Source organism: Phyllobates terribilis, unplaced genomic scaffold (genome assembly GCF_046119375.1).
Source record: "Phyllobates terribilis strain yellow unplaced genomic scaffold, ASM4611937v1 Scaffold_11__3_contigs__length_659146591, whole genome shotgun sequence".
In the NCBI taxonomy this organism is placed as follows: domain Eukaryota; kingdom Metazoa; phylum Chordata; class Amphibia; order Anura; family Dendrobatidae; genus Phyllobates; species Phyllobates terribilis.
This window is the reverse complement of record NW_027362771.1, coordinates 102,757,940-102,777,362: the sequence shown is the minus strand read 5'-3', so window position 1 is coordinate 102,777,362 and position 19,423 is coordinate 102,757,940. Positions and strand designations below refer to the sequence as shown.

Here is a 19,423-nt window from a genome sequence, read left to right as displayed (position 1 = left end):
ATTCTGATTCTTGTACATCAAAAAAACTGACTTCTAAATGAGGCCTAAAGTTGGGGAAGGTTTTCGGTTTCAGAAGAGTTCTTTACCCAGGCACAGCTGGGGGTTTGTGAAAAAAACAACAACTATATTTTACTTATTCTTCCTCACTGAGCTCAACAACTCCGCCCATGTAGATGGCTGAGATCAGTGATTGGCTGTAGAGTTGGTATTGTGATGTCAGCACTGCAGACTAACAACAGAGCCTGATCGTGGGGAGTGGGGGGTGTAACATCAAACTACAAGATTAGATCCAGCTCACCATGACAGACATCTTGAAGGTGTTCGGAGCACGAAAACGCCTCGTCAAGGCGTGGAGCAATCATAAAGTGAGGATAATCCAGCTTAACGAATCGTGAATAGGTTTTTATTCACACATTATGACTAAGGGTGGGTGACTCGCCCCCTGGGCCGTGGGGCACTCGGGACCGGTCTTCAGGGCAATGCGGGGAGTAGTAGTGGCGACCCGGTCCCGTGGCTCAGGGTGGTCAGACCAGTGGTAGTCTATGATGTGTTTTAGGTAATGTCCGACTACGCCACCCGTGGATTGCGGTCAGGGCTAACCGCCGCTGCAGTGCAGACCGCTGAGGCTGATGGTGTTTGCAGCTGAGGTAGTGTTACTCCCCACGGGAAGAGTGCAGCCCCAGGGCAGTGTAGAGGATGGTGGGGGTGATGGTGCAGAGAGTCCCAGTGCCGTTAGTGCTGGAGGAGCAAGGAGTACACAGACAACGTACTGCAGTCCAATGGCTTTTACTCACAGTTCATATGCTCCGGGTCACTTCAGCGCCAACAGTGACCACCCAAGCCGTGCAGTGTCCACCAGGTGAGGGACTCGGTCAACCCCCAGGCACTTCAGGAGTATGGTTCAGAGCTCCTTCCTATCCTTCCTTCGGCTCATGCCCCGCCAGTGACCAAGCTTTTGTCCAGCTGCCGCGGGTCTATGCGGGCAAAAGTGGGCCCCGTTTCCCGCTACCCTATATGGTATGCCTTCCTAGCAAGGTTTAGCAAAGGGTCGCACCAAGTGATGGTCGTGACCTCCGGTTCTTGGTTGAAGATTATTAGCTTCCACCAAATTGGGATCCGGTACCCTCTTCGTGCCTGACCCGTCACCCGATTCACGTTGGTCCTTAGGGTCCCTTCCTCCTTCTTGTTCCTGAGCCCTTCTGTTTCTCGGCCACTTCTTTCCCTTTCCTGTTCCTTCTCGTCTCAGGCCCCAGCCTTTTCTCTAGGCCTGCCTCTGAGCAGAGCTCCTACAGAGCCTCTGCTCCCTGTCTTCTCTTCTGCGTTCTCCACCGAACAGACTGAACCTCGATCTAAGATGGTGCCCACCTTATATACCTCCCTCTAGCACATGAGCCCAGGTGACCAGCAACCAATGGGCTCCTACCTACGCTCAGGAACCGTCCCCTCCTGCTCCTACATCACCGGGTTTTCCTCCCCACTCCCCACTCCAGCCAGGGACAGATTCTGTCGTGCCTGCATTACTGTCTAATGGGAGCACCGTTGAGCTGTCCCTCGGAAATGGGGTGTGGGTGCTGCATGCAGCTATCTGAGCCCTGGTCCATACTCCATCCTTACCCGGGAGTGGAATATCACACCTCTGGCAGAGGTGCAATACCTCTGTAGTGGCCGAACCCTCGGGGCGCTACATGGGCTGTCACCCAAAACGCATTGATGCCGCACTTCTTTTAGCTGCACTGCTTATCTTGTCCTCTGTTATGCACGTTGTGTGAATAAAAGCCTATTCACGGTTCATTGTGCTGGATTATCCTCATTTTATGAACATCAAACTGCACCCGGGGACAGAACTTTTCTGTAACCAGAAAGCTCCTGTAATTGACTTACAATGATATCATTTCATTCGGCAGCTTAAAGGCTTAGTGCATTTCTCAATTTACTTTTAAATATATACATGAAGATGTATATACAGTGAAGGAAATAATTATTTGATTCCTTGCTGTTTTTGTAAGTCTGCCCACTGACAAAGACATGAACAGTTTATAATTTTAAGGGTAGGTTAATTTTAACATTGAGAGATAGAATATCCAAAAAAAAATCAAGAAAATCACATTGTATAAATTAGATACATTTATTTGCATTTAGCAGTGGGAAATAAGTATTTGATCACCTACAAACCATTATGAGTTCTCGCTCCTACAGACCAGTTAGATACTCCTAATCAACTCGTTACCTGCTGTCTTACATAGTCACCTGTATAAAAGACTCCTGTCCACAGACTCAATAAATCAGTCAGACTCTAACCTCTACAACATGGGAAAGACCAAAGAGCTTTCTAAGGCCTGCACAAAGCTTGAATGGGCTACAAAACCATAAGTAAGACGTTGGGTGAGAAGGAGACAACTGTTGGTGCAATAGTAAGAAAATGGAAGAAATACAAAATAACTGTCAATCGACATCGATCTGAGGCACCATGCAAAATCTCACCTCGTGGGGTATCCTTGATCATGAGGAAGGTGAGAGATCAGCCTAAAACTACACGGGGATGGAACTTGTTAATGATCTCAAGGCAGCTGGGACCACAGTCACCAAGAAAACCATTGGTAACACATTACGCCTTAAAAGTTTAAAATCCTGCAGTGCCCGCAAGGTCCCCCTGCTCAAGAAGGCACATGTGCAGGCCCGTCTGAAATTTGCCAATGAACACCTGGATGATTCTGTGAGTTATTGGGAGAAGGTGCTGTGGTCAGATGAGAAAAAAATTGAGCTCTTTGGCATTAACTCAACTCACCGTTGAGTTAATGCCATTTTCTCACCGGAAGAGAAATGCTGCCTATGACCCAAAGAACACCGTCCCCACTGTCAAGCATGGAGGTGGAAACATTATGTTTTTGGGGTGTTCCTCTACTAAGGGCACAGGACTACTTCACCGCATCAATGGAAGAATGAATGGAGCCATGTACTGTAAAGTCCTGAGTGACAACCTCCTTCCCTCCGCCAGGACATTAAAAATGGGTCGTGGCTAGGTCTTCCAGCAAGACAATGACCCAAAACAGACAGCCAAGGCAGCAAAGGAGTGGCTCAAAAAGAAGCACAGTAAGGTCATGGAGTGGCCTAGCCAGTCTCCAGACCTTAATCCCATAGAAAACTTATGGAGGGAGTTGAAGCTCCGAGTTGCCAAGTGACAGCTTCAACATCTGAATGATTTAGAGATGATCTGCAAAGAGGAGTGGACCAAAATTCCTCCTGACATGTGCGCAAACCTCATCATCAACTACAAAAAAAGTCTGACTGCTGTGCTTGCCAACAAGGGTTTTGCCACCAAGTATTAAGTGTTGTTTGCCAGAAGAATCAAATACTTATTTCTCACTGCAAAATACAAATAAATCTATCTAATTTATACAATGTGATTTTCTTGATTTTTTTGGGATATTTATCTCTCAGTGTTAAAATTAACCTACTCTTAGGCTGTGTGCCCACTATGCGTTTTCCAAGCGTTTATGCTGCGGAATTTCCGCAGCATAAACGCTTGGGAAACGCTTGGTAATCCGCCCCCCATGGTCCCCAATGACAAGCCGCAATGTCAATGCCCATGCTGCGGATTTTTCCGCAGCATTTATGCTGCGCTCAAAAATCTGCAGCATGTCCATTAATATTGCGGACACGCAGCGTAATCGCCGCCATTGACTTGCATTGGAATGTTTGGATTACGCATCACTACATGTGCACAAGCGGAATCCAAACGTTTCAATGTGCGGATGGTACCCAGGTCTAGAGGAGAGGAGACTCTCATCCACACCTGGGTACCATAGAAAACTGTAAAAAAAAGAATAAAATAAAAAATAAATATTATACTCACCTTCCGCCTCCTTCCAACTTGCGGTGGACTGTAGGACCTGCGCTGACGTCACAGTCATGTGACGGCAGGTCCTAGTACAGTTTACCGCGATCTGCCGGCAGCCTGGATGGAGCAAAGCAAGACTGGGGGGACCATTGGAAGGTAAGTATACATTTTTTTTTTCACCATTCTTTATGGTCACACTATATAAATCCATTCCTTTTGCATGGATTTATATAGTGTGACCAAGTTGTCAAGCACTTTCCAAGTGATGCTAAAATCGCTTGGAAAGCGCTTGACAACCGGCATGCGGAAATGCATGTGAAGAACGCTTCACTTCCGCATGTCCCTGGCAGGAAAATGCATGTACAATCCGCATGTACAATCCGCATGTACAATCCGGGTTTTTTTCTGCCAGGGGAGATGCAGAAACGCTCAGGAAAAAATCCTGAGCATTTCTGCATCGTGGGCACATAGCCTTAAAATTATAGACTGTTCATGTCTGTGTCAGTGGGCAAACTTATAAAAACAGCAAGGGATCAAATAGTTATTTCCTTCACTGTATATATATGTGTATATTACTATTTTTGTGTATACAGCTTCTATTAAGGCCTATGGGTGTCTTTAAAATAAGACTACACAGGATTTCTGTAGCCATATAGTTGTATAATGCTCCCATCCTTCTGCCCCTTTGCTTTTTGCTAATGGAGCCGATGAAATGACTGCAGAATCAGACTACACAATTTATGGGTTTGTATTCTGCAAACGTGTAGGCATTAATCCTAAATCAAGGCTTTTGGTTTTGGATGTTTAATTTTTTGAAACAGTAATGTAAAGTCTCTGATGCATTTCTGAACCCAGAGCATTGTGACTTGTGGCCCAAGATCTGAAAGAAAGATTCATGAGAGTGACAGAGGATAATAACACTTCTTCAATAAGCACAGTAGAGCAATCCAATTATAGTATAGTTTTTGCTGCTATTTTTGAAAACCACTGCAAAAAGTGTGGAATTGCCACATTTGCCGTTAAAAAGGCACTGCAGCAGCAACGTGTGAACACAGCCTAAGAATAACTTCCTCTGTTGGATTCAATGTACCTTGATAACTTATTTATTCAGAGAAGAATTGGTGGCAGTTATCTATAGGTCCATTTACATGGGATGACTTCTGCCCATAAATAACCGCTGATCAAGTTGATCTATGCTCGTTTATTTGCCCATTGACACAAGCCTATGCAATGGTATGGGGCAGTAATGATCTCCCCGTACATGATGCATGTTGTTGGCCTGTTTACACGGGGTGATGTTATGCCAATAACAATTTAATGGCAAGCATGAAAGACCAATGATCAAGAGTTTTGCTAATTTGCAGATTAACATATGGGCTTGTTTACGTGGGCCGATGATTAGAAAGTAGGATTCTTATGAATGCTTGTTTGTCGATTATAGGTAAATGTAAGTATAATCAGTATAATATAACAAGCAGATAAGATGTCTTAAATTAGGTCAGTATAAAAGGCCATACAGAAATGAGTTCTTGTTTCCGAATGTGACTCTATAGAAGCCTAGCCTGCACACTCCTACTATTTATAAACTTTGAGGTAACAAGCGGAGTTACAAAAGAAACATTAGGCTTGAAAAAGTTAGCAACCTAAATAATGTAACAAAGCCTGCAGCGATCCTAAATCTGCAACATTATACGCAACAGGGTGACAGTGCCCTGCTCTACTTTCTTCAGTACTTTGCAGCTTGACGAAAGCAGCAAGTATGTCCCACCCTTACTACTTTATAGTCATCACTACTCTAAAGCTGGGCTCACAAATTATTACATGCAGCTAAAATCAATATTATATTACATTCATTGATATGATATTCATGAGGTGCATGTTTTCAACATGATATTGTTAGAACTACTTTATTGGGACTATGTGACTGCAGTGCTATAGTTACTGTGCTTTAGAAAACCAAACTATGAAGGCTATTTACTAAGAAATCTAATTTTCAAGGGTCCACTTAAGCAAATTAATTTAACTCTAGAAGAAATAAAACTGTCTCTCCAGGGCCAACTATAGATAAATACTGTGTAGTTCAATCTCTGAATCATTAAAGTGATCCTGTCACTGATTCAGGCTGCCCGACCCGTCAGTAGTATGAATCAAAGCCTGGCTGTGTGATTTCAGCCAGGTATAGAGAAATCCAGGAACCAGGGCACCAGACACCCTCCTTTGGTAACTTTATTGGTACAGAAAAATCACAACGTTTTGGCCGAACAGGGCCTTTATCAAGCCATAAAAAAGCACATCTCTCTTTTTTTATGGCTTTATAAAGGCACTGCATGACCGAAACGTGACTTTTCTGTGCCAATAAAGTTACCAAAGGAGGGTGTCTGGTGCCCTGGTTCCTGGATTTCTTTGTACTGCTACAACCTTGCGGAGGGTTGCACCAAGTGTGCACGGACAACAGTGTGGCGCACAGGACTCATCTATTGCAAGTATTGCAGCCAGGTATGTTTTACTCTGAAATGCGTATTTGAAAGAAAACATATTTTGAAAAACCGAGAGACCTGTCAATCAACTATAGTGGGGTGGGGAGAAGGTGACCGAGGACATCATTGGACTAGTCAGGTCTTTCCCTATGATCCCCAGCTGGCTTTTCAACACTGTAGAATTTCATAGTAAAATATACCTGGCTGCAATCACATATCCAGCCTCTGATTCATACTGTCTGTGTTTCGGACAACATGAATCTAGTGACCAGTTCTCTTTAAAGAGTCTTGAAACATGAGTTGGGATACCAGCCAAACCAAAGCCACCAATCAGAGTTTTTGCTTCTGGCGAGTACAGAGCAGGGTACTGCTTGACTAGGTGAGATGCCTCTGACACTCTCAGAGAACAATTACCCCTTGAAAGATGCATCAAAAGCCTCTCATCCAGCCAAACAGTACCGATCTACAGTATGTACTGAGATTGGTATCTTGTTTGGCTGAAATTCACAGTTAAGTTCTAAAGTGCTTTTTTTAAGGGTCAGGCATTGACTTACGCTTTAGCTACCTATAGATATCACTACATAGGCAGTTTTATTTTTTATAACGGAGAACTAATTTGTATTCTTTTTTTTTTTTTAAAGCTGCTAACAACAGCCCCAGATAAGTGGTTTATTCAAGCCATAAGTGGTTTATTCAAGCCATTGTATGGATTTAATGTGAGATTTCTAAGAACTTTGACCCCAATTCAAAGCAATTTTTCCAAAAATTCTGGAGTTATTTGCTTTCAAAAGTTGTACATTTTTGTACAACTCGGAGTTGTGCCTAAATTTTGCAACTTTTTGGCCCTTTTTTTCATGCCAGTTTTCCCCAACTGCGCCAAAATGAGCTGAGCTGGGGTGGGTCGGGACCGCACAGAGGCGTGATGCCACAACTTTTCTAATTAATGATGAGCTGTGGAGTTCCTTACCATGTTTTCTGGTCTCAGATATTTATGGGTTTTGTAATATTAGCCCACACTAGAATGAGACCTAATTTCAGCCTTTGTATGTCACCAACTAGTAATAAGCCAACCTATTTATGGACTGATTTACAGTTTATTATTTCTGAAGATGCACCAAGGTTCCTGAGATGCTTTCAACATTCCTTGCTTGAGAGACTGAAAATTGCACTCTATTTATGTAAAATATTATGCATTGAAACTGCACAGCTCCATATGCTCAAAGCCACACGTGACCTAACAATCTGCTTGTCTGTCATATCATATCATGAATTTATGCACATTCCATGTTTCTACGTTCAGTGTAGATGGAAACATGCAGAAGATGAGCAGCAGCTACTTGTATTAATTGCATTAGCTCAGCCTGGGTGATCTCAGTCACCCGTTAGCTTTTGATCCTATTATGACCAGAGCTGGCTCTGGCTGCCTGACCGCCTGAGGTGCTGTGTCATACAGATTAGCAGTCTTTGTGGCGGCACTAACAACAGAGCTTTCAAACAATGGTGACACTGACCTGAAGCCACTCCTTGTACTACTCCATCTCTGGTTTTGCTTCCTAAAAGAATAAGAAATGGATTGTCACAAAATGTTAATTATTATCGACATTTTATATATGTTCACTAAAAAATGAGTACCAATTATAAAGCAAAACATTATTTGATAAAGGACATTATTATGTTTCCATATAAACATGACCAGCTATGGTTCACCTAGTTAATTGAAATATTACAGATGACCTTACCTTCTTACTATAATATTTAGCTCAATCCAAGGGATGCCTTGTACCACATCTAAAACCATTTCACTGCTCATGTTACTATACCGGATCCCTATCAAGAATCTGCTAATGAAACAAGACTGGTGTTTTGAATGCCAGCATAAAGGGGTTATACAGGATTATAATTATTTTTTTAACTTAGGCCTATGAACTGACAGGCAGATCGTTGCTAACTACCTGCCTGTTCTGCCCAACACCAGCTCAGAGTGGGCACAGACTGCTCCTGCCAGTTATTCTGCTGCTTCAAGTCTTCCTGGCTGTTCTGTTGACGGGACATGACTGCCAACGCCATTCTGATTGACAGTCGGCTCCCCGCAGTTAAGCTGCAGGGAGCCGGTTGTCAATAAGCAAGACATCAGCAGCCACGCCCTGTCAACAGGGCAGAGCAGAAGAGCAGCTGCTTCTCTGTCCATAACTCTTCTGAGCTGACAGAGATGGGCGTCGAACACAACAAGCAGGTAGTTAACAACTAACTGCCTGTAAGTTCCTAGGCCCATAAGAAAAAATAAAATAGTCCTGGCAACCCCTTAAGGCTGGGTGCCCACGTAGCGTTTTTCAAGCATTTATGATGCGGAATTTCCGCAGCGGAAACGCTTGTTAAACGCTAGGTAATCCGCACCCCATGGTCCCCAATGGGATTCCGCATGTTCTATGCACATGCTGCGGATTTTTCCGCAGCGTTTATGCTGCGCACAAAAATCCGCAGCATGTCATTTCATTTTGCGGAAGCACAGTGGAACTCCCGCCATTGACTTGCATTGAAACGCATAGAAACCGCGACTGTACATTTCTACAAGCGGCTTCTATGCGTCTCTATGTGCGGATGGTACCCAGTTCTGGAGGAGAGAAGACTCTCATCCAGACCTGGGTACCATTGTACCTGTAAAAAAAAGAATAAAATAACAAATAAAGTTATACTCACCTGTCCGGCGTCTTCTCTCTGAATGCCGACATCGCTTGAGGACCTGCGGTGACGTCACAGTCATGTGACCGCAGGCCCTTCACCGCTCTGTCTCGCGATATGCCGGCAGCCGGGAACCAGACAGGAACGAGCGCTGCAGCCACGCCGGGGCCTCGGGGGTGAGTATAGCTTTATTTGTTTTAATTTTTACGGTTCACACTGTATAAATCCATGCTGTTTGCATGGATTTATACAGTGTGACCTAGTTGTCAAGCACTTTCCAAGTGATGCTATCGCCTGGAAAGCGCTTGTCAATCTGCATGCGTTTTTTCTGCCAGGGAGATGCAGAAATGCTGCAGAAATTTTCTGCTTCATTTCTGTATCGTGGGCACATAGCCTTAATGGAGGGACTGCTTGAGGAAGATGCGCCTAATTCAGTAAGAAGTGCACACCACTTAACCCCTTCACTCCCGAGCCATTTCCCATTTTTGGGCTTTAATTTTTTGCTCCCCTTCTTCCCAGAGCCATAAGTTTTTTTATTTTTCCGTCAATATGGCCATGTGAGGGCTTGTTTTTTGCGGAACGAGTTGTACTTTTGAATAACACCATAGATTTTACCATATAACGTACTGGAAAATGGGAAAAAAATTCCAAGTGTGGTGAAGTTGCAAAAAAGGGCAATTCCACAATTTTTTTTTTTGGGGGGGGGGGTTTATTTACTATGTTCACTGAATGCTAAAACTGACAAGTCAGCATGATTCTCCAGATTTTTGGATCCATAACAACTGAAACAAAGTCAAATCTCATCAGACCTATATCCACAGGTGTACACCACTGATTAAATCACATCAAAAAGGGAAAGGGGGAAGAGGAGGAAAGAAAGTGTGAATATATAATTATTTAATATACATATGCTTTATTAAATTATTAAAATAGATAATATGTAAGTACCAATTACTCATGCATCCACAGATGCATATAAGGTAACCATCATATTGTTTTATAGACGGTACACACTCTCCATAACAAGCCTACTCAGAGCCATGCAATAAAGGCCCATTTACGCTTGCCAATTGTGTCCATTACATGACCACCGATTGCCGATATACAAAACAAACGACGGTAATTTATTGGTGTGTTTAGACAGGCCAGCTTGAATTACTTGTGCACAGACTGTTAATACATGGAATATGTATAGAATATCATCATTATCGCCAGCAGGTCTCCAATTTACACTGAAAGATGTGATACTGATTTAATGCTGCCAAACAAACGAATGAGCGCTTTGCTCATTCATCGTTGTGATTGACTGCATATTTACACAAGCGTTCTAACGATTCCCGATTGTCGACTCTTCTACTTAGGCTTAACTTAAAGCACCTAGACTTTATAGCAAATCCAGTAACAGGCGCCTTCCTGAGTCTCTACGTTTGTAAATGATAATATTGGTGTTTTTCCTTTACGGCAGAGGAGTATTTAATCTCATGAGGCTCTAGGGCCGGGATGTCAAACTCAAAAACACAGAGGGCCAAAATGAAAAACTTGGACAAAGTTGCGGGCCAACCAGTATACAGTATAATGGGCCCCACACAGTCCTCCATACAGAATAATGTGCCCCACATAGTCCTCCATACAGAATAATGGGCCCCACATAGTCATCCATACAGTATAATGGCCCCACATAGTCCTCCATATAGTATTATGGCCCCACATAGTCCTACATACAGAATAATGGGCCCCACATAGTCCTGTATACAGAATAATGGCCCCAACATAGCTTTCCATACAGTATAATGGGCCCCACAGATTTAACTGAATTTGTGTACTTCTTCCTTTTCTAACCCTGACCAATCATAAGCAGGAAGCAACACCTGCTGAACATGCCCCCAAAATAGCTTAGAACAGGCTACGTGTGAGATATCTCTAAGAGTTTCTCTAAGAGTTAGTGTTGAGGGAGGGGCAATGCTGCAGAAGTTTAGTCTCATTAAAAATAATTATTAACTCTCCTCTCTAATTCCTAGAAACTTTATTGGAAAAACCAACCATGCATTAGCATTGCCAAAGCAAGTGTAGAACTGCTAACTCTGCTGTACTGCCCCTTCCCCCACAATGACTGCTGGAGATGAAAAATGAAAGCTGTTAATCACACTCAGGTCTGCTGTGCTCCCGTACATGTAATCACTCTACAGTGAGGAGAGCACACTGACATTATGTCTCACATTAAGCCTGTTCTAGTCTATACAGGAGGGGTGTTTTCCCCTTATATGTGGATGCCTGCTTATGATTGGCACAGTTAGCAGCACTTTGAGAGGAGGGCTACTAGAAGTGTTTGTAAGGCCACTGCCCCACTATCAGTATTTGGTCAGTATTTGATCAGTACTTTTTCTCAAGAGTGGGAGCCAAAATCAGGTGAGGAACAATCAGAGAAAAAGGTATAATAGAATCAAGTCACTAATTCTGCATTTATCACCCACTACTGGTTTTGGCTCCCACTCCAGAGTAAAAATACTGACCGAATACTGACCAAAAACTGATAGTGGGGTCCTCACTTTATGAGACTCAACTCTGCAGCACTGCTCCTCCCCCCACACTGACTGCTGTAGATGAGAGCTGGAAGCTGTTAGTTATCACACTCAGGTAGGCTGTGACATAGCACATCATCACTGCAGTGTGGAGTGCAGACTGTCAATACTTGTCTTAGAGTTAGCCTGTTCTTTTTTCCCCAGTGTGTTGCTGCCTGCTTATGATTGGCAGTGTCAGAAAGAGGAATAAGTATAAATCTCAATGGAAATGCCCACTTGGACTCGCTATTATCTCCGCAACGTAGAGGCGAAATAAAAGACAACAAAACAAAAATATAGTTTTTTATTTTGCTCTGCACTATTACATAGTGTGTACAGTTCAACATGAAAAATTTGGTGAAAGATCCCCTTTATTGAATTAGGCGCATATGACAACTGGTGTACTACTCCACAAGAAATGATACTCCAATGAGGGGCTGTGGCGTACATTTCTGGCATAATTGACACCACAAAATTTTGATGAATTTGCTTCACCACGCCCCATCCCTCATTGCATACACTGTATTAAAATCAATTATAATGAGCATAAGGATTCTCAGTTTCCAGATGAGATAAGAGCTCACTTTTAATACTCATTTTAAATGTTGCACTACGGCGCATACATCATATAATGTCACATCAGATCACTCTGCTGTGTAATTTCACATGTAATATATGTCTAAATAAACATAACCAGGCATAAGCCCAAAATGGAGTCAGTGTCTATAAGTAATGCTTTCTTTTTTTTTTTTTTAGTAGTAGTCATGATACAAGACATTTTTTTTTTCTGGGGTGGGTGGGGATGGGGGAGATCCATTAGTGCAGAAATGTGATCTGTGACTACAGCTCGTTTACAATGTCTACAGGGAGTCTGCGGTAGTCTGAGAAACTCCTCATTGGTTAAGGCTGCTGCTGCATTTCCGCAAGGGCAAGTCATTCGAAAATACAGGTCACTAATCACCCAGTGAGAATATGTGATATTACAATGAGTGTTCGTACATTTACACTTATGTCCCTGGAGTATAATCTCACGATACAAGGATGTATAGATAAAGGTACTAAATATAGCTTCCGCCTTGGAGACAACCACATAGGACTTTTAAACTGAGTTACGACAATCCTTATATACTCAGCAGCTGCTAGCTTTTCATCCTAACAAAATGCATTTGAGTAATTCTACAAGACAACATTAAGCTGAGCTGATGTAGTTTACAGAGCACAATAAATTCTTAATGTTTGTATACCACAACATAAACAGTTTATAATAAAACTAAGTTATAATCACACGACCCTTGGGTTTATTTTTACTAATGATAAAATGTCTGTGGTTTGGCGTCCCACATACTATACTGTATCTAATATGTTATGGCTTTTACTGTGGTTTTACCATAATAGATGGAGCTTCGTTGTCTACCTTTGGGGACAGTATCTTTTTTTATTGACTTACAGGCGTTATACCATGAATAAAAGTATATTTTAATCAATAGATCTTGGAATAATAATAACTTCCACAATTTGATTTGTTAATAAAAAATGTTCCTGTGCTGAGATAATCTTATAAATGTGCCCCTGCTGTGTACTGTGTAATGGTTGTGTCTGACCATGCAGGATCATGGTCTGATCATACCACATCTCCTGGGCGGGGGAGGAAGCAAAAGAGAATATATAGACATTACAGCAGGGGATCACAGCTGATTCTTTTTTTTGTGAGTAAAACATTTCCCTGCTTGTTTTTAAACAATATTTTACCTCAAAGAAAGAATCAGCTGTGATCCCCTGCTGTAATGTGTGGATAGTCTTGCTTGCTTCTTGCTTCCTCTCCTGGCTAGGGCCTGTGGTATATCCGACCTGTTCCTGCACAGTCAGACACGGCCATTACACAGTACACAGCAGGAGCACATTTATAAGATTATCTCAGCACAGGAACATTTTATTTAAACACATACAATTGTGGAACTTATTTTTATTCCAAGATATGTTGGTTACAAATTTACTTTTTTTTGTGGCACAACCCCTTTAAATGCATGTATTTGGGGCTAAAAATCATTTTTGCAATTGGATTTCATGATAAATCTTGGCTTTGTTTTCCTATACATTCATCTTTGGTATGGTCTGTGGTCACAAATCAGCTGAGAAGAGTTAAGAAAAAGACAGATAAAATAGTTACAAACTACCCATGAAATTATGAGCTGACTGACAGATTCTGTTAACCCATTCTATAGCTAAAAATAAACACTACAACACAGATACTATAGAAGTCAAACGGTGCAAACATTTTAATGGAACTCAATTGCAAAAATGATTTTTTTAAGAGCCGATTCAATGCACCTAGGAAAAAAAAAAAAAATTGTCCTTCCCCAATGGCGGACAACCCTTTTAGAGAAATGTATCATGTGCTCGATTATCTTCCTCACATCGATCAGCTACCAATACCACAAATCTATATTTACCTTATTTCTACTTATCTATTTACCTATTTAGAAAATGAACCAAAGCAGCACAAATCTAAGTTAGATATGGGTGCACGTCTCAGACAATAAACCACTGGTCACAAGACATATTCCCAGAAATAGACAGCACACCAATACATTTTCTAGAAAGAGAAAGAGTGAATATTATTAATCTACATACAGTGATGTGAAAAAGTACTTGCCCCCTTCCTGATTTCTTATTCTTTTGCATGTTTGTCACACTTAAATGTTTCAAATCACAAACACATTTAAATATTAGACAAAGATAACACAAGGAAACACAAAATGCACTTTTTAAGTGAAGGTTTTTATTATTAAGATAAAAAGAAATCCAAACCTACAGGGCCCTGTGTGAAAAAATGATTGTCCCCCCTTAAAACATTAAAAAATTAACTGTGGTTTATCACATCTTTGGAAAGCGGAGTTTAATTTCCCTAGCCACACACAAGCCCGATTACTGCCACACCTGTTCTCAATCAAGAAGTCACTTAAATAGGATCTGCCTGACAAAATGAAGTAGACCAAAAAGATCCTCAAAAGCTAGACATCATGCTGCAATCCTAAGAAATTCAGAAACAAATGAGAAATAAAGTAATCAAGATCTATCAGTCCGGAAAAGGTTTTAAAGCCATTTGTAATGCTTTGGGACTCCAGCGAACCACAGTGAGAGCCATTATCCACAAATGGCGAAAACACAGAACAGTGGTGAACCTTCCTAGGAGTTGCTGGCCGACCAAAATTATCCCAAGAGCGGAGTGATGACTAATCCAAGAGGTCACAAAGACCCCACAACAACATCCAAACAACAGGCCTCACTTGCCTCAGTTAAGGTCAGTGTTCATGACTCCACCATAAGAAAGAGACTGGGAAAAAATGGCATGCATGGCAGAGTTCCAAGGAAAAAACTACTGTTGAGCAAAAAGAACATAAAAGCTTTTCTCAGTTTTGCCAGAAAACATCTTAATGATCACCAAGACTTTTGGGAGAATACTCTGTGGACTAACGAGACAAAAGTTGAACTTTTTGGAAGGTGTATGTCCCATTACATCTGGCGAAGAATCGGCCTCAGCTATCATTGCCATTGGAGGACTATGGACCTATCACCAGAACTCTGCTGTAATGGATTAGGGAGGTTTATATACGGAACATTCTGATAGGGCAGCATTTCCATACTTAAGTGACACATGTGTCTATGAAGCTACACCCCCGGAAGAAGGCATGTTGCCAAAACACGCTTTGGGGCTGTGGCACCATAGACAGACATTCACATGTGAGTACTTGAGCATAAGGTTTTGTATTTTATGTTGGTTTGGATAGGGCTCTTGTATTTTAAGCGTACATTTGCACTGTCCACTTTACTATCTCTATGAGGTTCAGTTATGGTTTTTTTTAGCCCCTGAGTAGGTGTAATCTACACCTCTCTTATCTGTCCAAACCCTTATATATATATGCTCTCAATGACTATGTGATATGTCTCTGGTGCCTTTTATGGCTTAACATTAATCTTTTTGCTGTCACTAGAGACTTTATATGTTTTCTGTTTTTTAAACGATTTATATCAATAAAGTTTACTGTATTCTTTACTTCTTGTTCGTTATACGTCGTCCTTTCTTATCTTGATCTATCTGGCAAAGAAGTAACACAGCATTTCAGAAAAGGAAAATCATACCAACAGTAAAATTTGATGGTGGTAGTGTGATGGTCTGGAGCTGTTTTGCTGCTTCAGGACCTAGAAGGCTTGTTGTGGTAAATGGAACCATGAATTCTGCTGTCTACCAGAAAATCCTGAAGGAGAATGTCCGGCCATCTGTTCGTGACCTCAAGCTAAAGCGCACTTGGGTTATGCAGCAGGACAATGATCCAAAACACACCAGCAAGTGCACCTCTGAATGGCTTAAAAAAACAAAATTAAGACTTTGGAGTGGCCTAGTCAAAGTCCTGACCTTAATCCGATTGAGATGCTGTGGCATGACCTTAAAAAGGTGGTCCATGCTCGTAAAACCCTTGAATGTGGCTGAATTACAGCAATTTTGCTAGGATGAGTGGCCCAAAATTCCTCCAGAGCGTTGTAAAAGACTCATTGGCAGTTATCGCAAACGCTTGATTGCCGTTTGTGCTGCCAAGGGTGGCCCAGCCAGTTATTAGGAATAAGGGGCAATCACTTTTTCGCACAGGGCCCTGTAGGTTTGGATTTCTTTTTATCTTAATAACAAAGACCTTCAGTTAAAAACTGCATTTTGTGTTTACTTGTGTTATCTTTGTCTAATATTTAAATTTGTTTTGTGATCTGAAACATTTAAGTGTGACAAACATGCAAAAGAATAAGAAATCAGGAAAGGGGCAAACACTTTCACACCACTGTATATGGCAACATTTTGGCTCTGAAAACATTGAAAAAAGCATGCCTGTTTTTAATTTGTGCCTTATTCTTTTATTTGTGCCTTTTTAAAAGTCTATTTTGAATGTGTTCGCCCGATTTTATTTTATATTCATGATTGTGGGTGGGATTAAGGTTTTCCAAATTTTCAAAATGTTGGTACAAATGTTCTATTGTAGTCCCTGGAGTGATCTTATGTACGCCTGTAATTTTTTAGCAAACTTTGGGACATTTTAATGGAACATGCGACTTTTTGTGTTACAAGGTTGTAAAACAGGTTAAAGAACAAAATAAAAAGGATTTTTGATAGTGCACAAAATTCATGAACCGTCTATGCCACAAGAATTTGGTGAAAAACGCATCAACAAATAGCAAGACAAAAAAATAGAAAAGTGACTTTAAAAATACTGCAAGTGATGAATCAGACACTCAATATTTTCAGAGCTGAAACATTGCCATATCTACTGTAAAGAATGCAAGAGCGCAATAGGGTCTTATCCAGGTTTAAAGTTTCATGAATAAAGGTAAAACTGCTCACCTTATAAGGTTGTTTGAGACACAACACTTAAAGAGCCTAAAGACCAGATGCAGAAGATCCATAAAATATCAATAAAGGAAATCGGACTGGAAGTGCTTCTGCGCTCTCTCTGGAATTATGACACAAGTAGTAGTAGATAAAATTGTAGGTTTATTATCGAAGCGTTTCAGAGTCCACTGTCTCCTTCCTCAGGACAACCACACAAAAAAAAAATATATACATATATATATATATATATATATATATATATATATATTGTAATGCAGCGGCTTGCGGCATTACTGTAATGGTCCAGGGTGTGTTCTGGCTGACCATGTACCTCTCCCTCAGGTGACTGATCACATAACTGTGACATCAGCACAGGTCCTGTGCACACAGAAGGACTGATCACATGACTGTGACATCAGCACAGGTCCTGTATGCACTGAAGGATATATAAATCTTGGTGCTTTTGAGATAGTGTGAAAGGCGTGAGGCCTGTTCCCTGTGTGTGGGACACCGTTGGCCTGGTGAGGCCTAGAAAGAGAGGCCTGGTCCCTGTGTGGGACTCCAATAGCCTGGATGGCAGAGGCTGGATCTCCCCTGTGTTTTTGAGATACCAGTAGCCTTTGAAGGTATGTGGCCCGGAGGCCCATCTGGGAAGCCGTGAAGCCACAGCGGTGGCAGAACCGAGTTGACTGAAGCAGCTACGACCCAGCAAAGGTAAAAACGCTGCTTGATGTGGACATTTATATTGTTACCTTGCTGAAGGCTGTATCTGGAGCCAAGTGGACATATCTGTCACTGGAAAGGCTCTTGGACATTATATGTGTAATATGTTGGCGTGCCACTGAGATGGACTCGGTTATGAGCGGTTTATGATAAATAATAAACTGCTGGATTGTGAAATACCGGAAAGACGTTGCATGTGTGCTTTAATTGACCCGGTGAAGCGAGTGCCCCTCAGCATGATGAATAGAGCTGCCTTACAATATATACTGTATATATTTATATAATGCATGGTTTCCGGAGGACAATAAACCTACAAACACTTCCAATCCGGTTACTTTTATTGCCATATCTACGTTCTAATAATGTCTGTCTATCTCTCTATCTATCTCTCTATCTATCTCTTTTCTCTTGTTCCTGCTTTTTACATCTTCTTTTTAGGGCTCTTTAGGGCTCTTTCACAAGTCTGTGTGTAACTGTGTGGCACACGTGTGGCAACCATGTGCCACCCATGTGCCGCATCAGAATCACATCACACGTACCGACGCCTGGGAATCAGAGGTACAGTTAGCGCTGTTCCCCAGCGCCGGGGGCTGAAGGAATCACTCATCATTGTCCCCTGCTTGCGCTGCGATCAGCGCTAGCAAGGGACAATGTTGAGAGTAGTATTTACTTCCCAATGTCTCCAAAACCTGTAAAAATAAGAAAAAAGAAAAAAAAATCATTATACTCACCTGGCTTGAGGCGACCGCACGCGCCGAGGAGAATGACGCGCTGCAGAGAGCGGACCCATGTACTGAGCTCAGTGAGTGGTGTCCTATCACTCACTGAGCTCAGCACAGGTCAGGGGACCAGTCGCTGGAGTGAGTCATTCTCCTCTGCTTGTGCAGTTGCCTCAAGCCAGGTGAGAATAATGTTTTTTTTTTATTTTATTCTCATTTTTACAGGTTTTGGAGACATTGGGAGATGAATGCTACCCTCAACAATGACCTTTGCTAGCGCTGATTGTGGCGCAAGCAGTGGACAATGATGAGTAATTCCTTCAGCATCCTGCTCTTGGAAACAGCACTAACTGTACCGCTGAATCCTAGGCACCGGTACGGGTCACACGGATGACACATGGATGTCGTCCATGTGTCATCAGTGTGGGATGTTTTGCAGCCCGTGTAGCAGGCAAAAACGCACATGTCAGCATGTTTTGCCCACGGACAAATGGTCTGTGGAAACACACTGACATGTGCACAGAACCATTCATTTGAATGGGTCTACATGTGTCAATGTCTCCAGTATGTGTGGAAACTGTCACCACACATACTCAAAACACTGACGTGTGAAAGCGCCCTTATGGGGTAGCTATTCTCTCATTACAACATAATCACAATAGATCAACAGATGAGTTTTGGATGTCCGGTTCATGTCTTTATTTCTACAGTTGTAGCATTTTGCATACTGTTCACCCTCTTTTTTGTTGTACTTGGTATTAGAACTCATCCTATTTGGCCCAGATGTTTTTAAATTAGCAGGAGACTGTGAGAGGGGTTCCGCCTATGTTTGCTCTTCGCTTTAGGTCTTTGACCATGTGGAAGATGACTTTTTTTTTAACTGTGGTGCTGATTGGCAGCCATTGTTGCTGTGGTGCTGTGCCTGTGGGATGGTGTGACTTGGGGTCATGGGAGTTTTGCCTTGCAGCATGAGTCTTGTATGGCGTTTGTGTCCCTCTTGCTGCAGATGTGGTATCACTTCAGCGCTGGTTGCCACATGGCATGGCACCTTTAAG

The 19,423-nt window shown here is 42.0% G+C and overlaps 1 protein-coding gene across 1 annotated transcript in view; it reads right to left on the bottom strand.

Moving 5' to 3' along the window:
• SNCB (synuclein beta) overlaps nucleotides 1–19,423 on the bottom strand; it is a 115,901-nt gene that overhangs the window by 45,493 nt on the left and 50,985 nt on the right. The window contains exon 4 of the mRNA XM_073650658.1: nucleotides 7,827–7,868. Within this exon, the coding sequence (XP_073506759.1) occupies nucleotides 7,827–7,868 (42 nt within the window). The remainder of the gene's footprint in view (nucleotides 1–7,826; nucleotides 7,869–19,423) is intronic.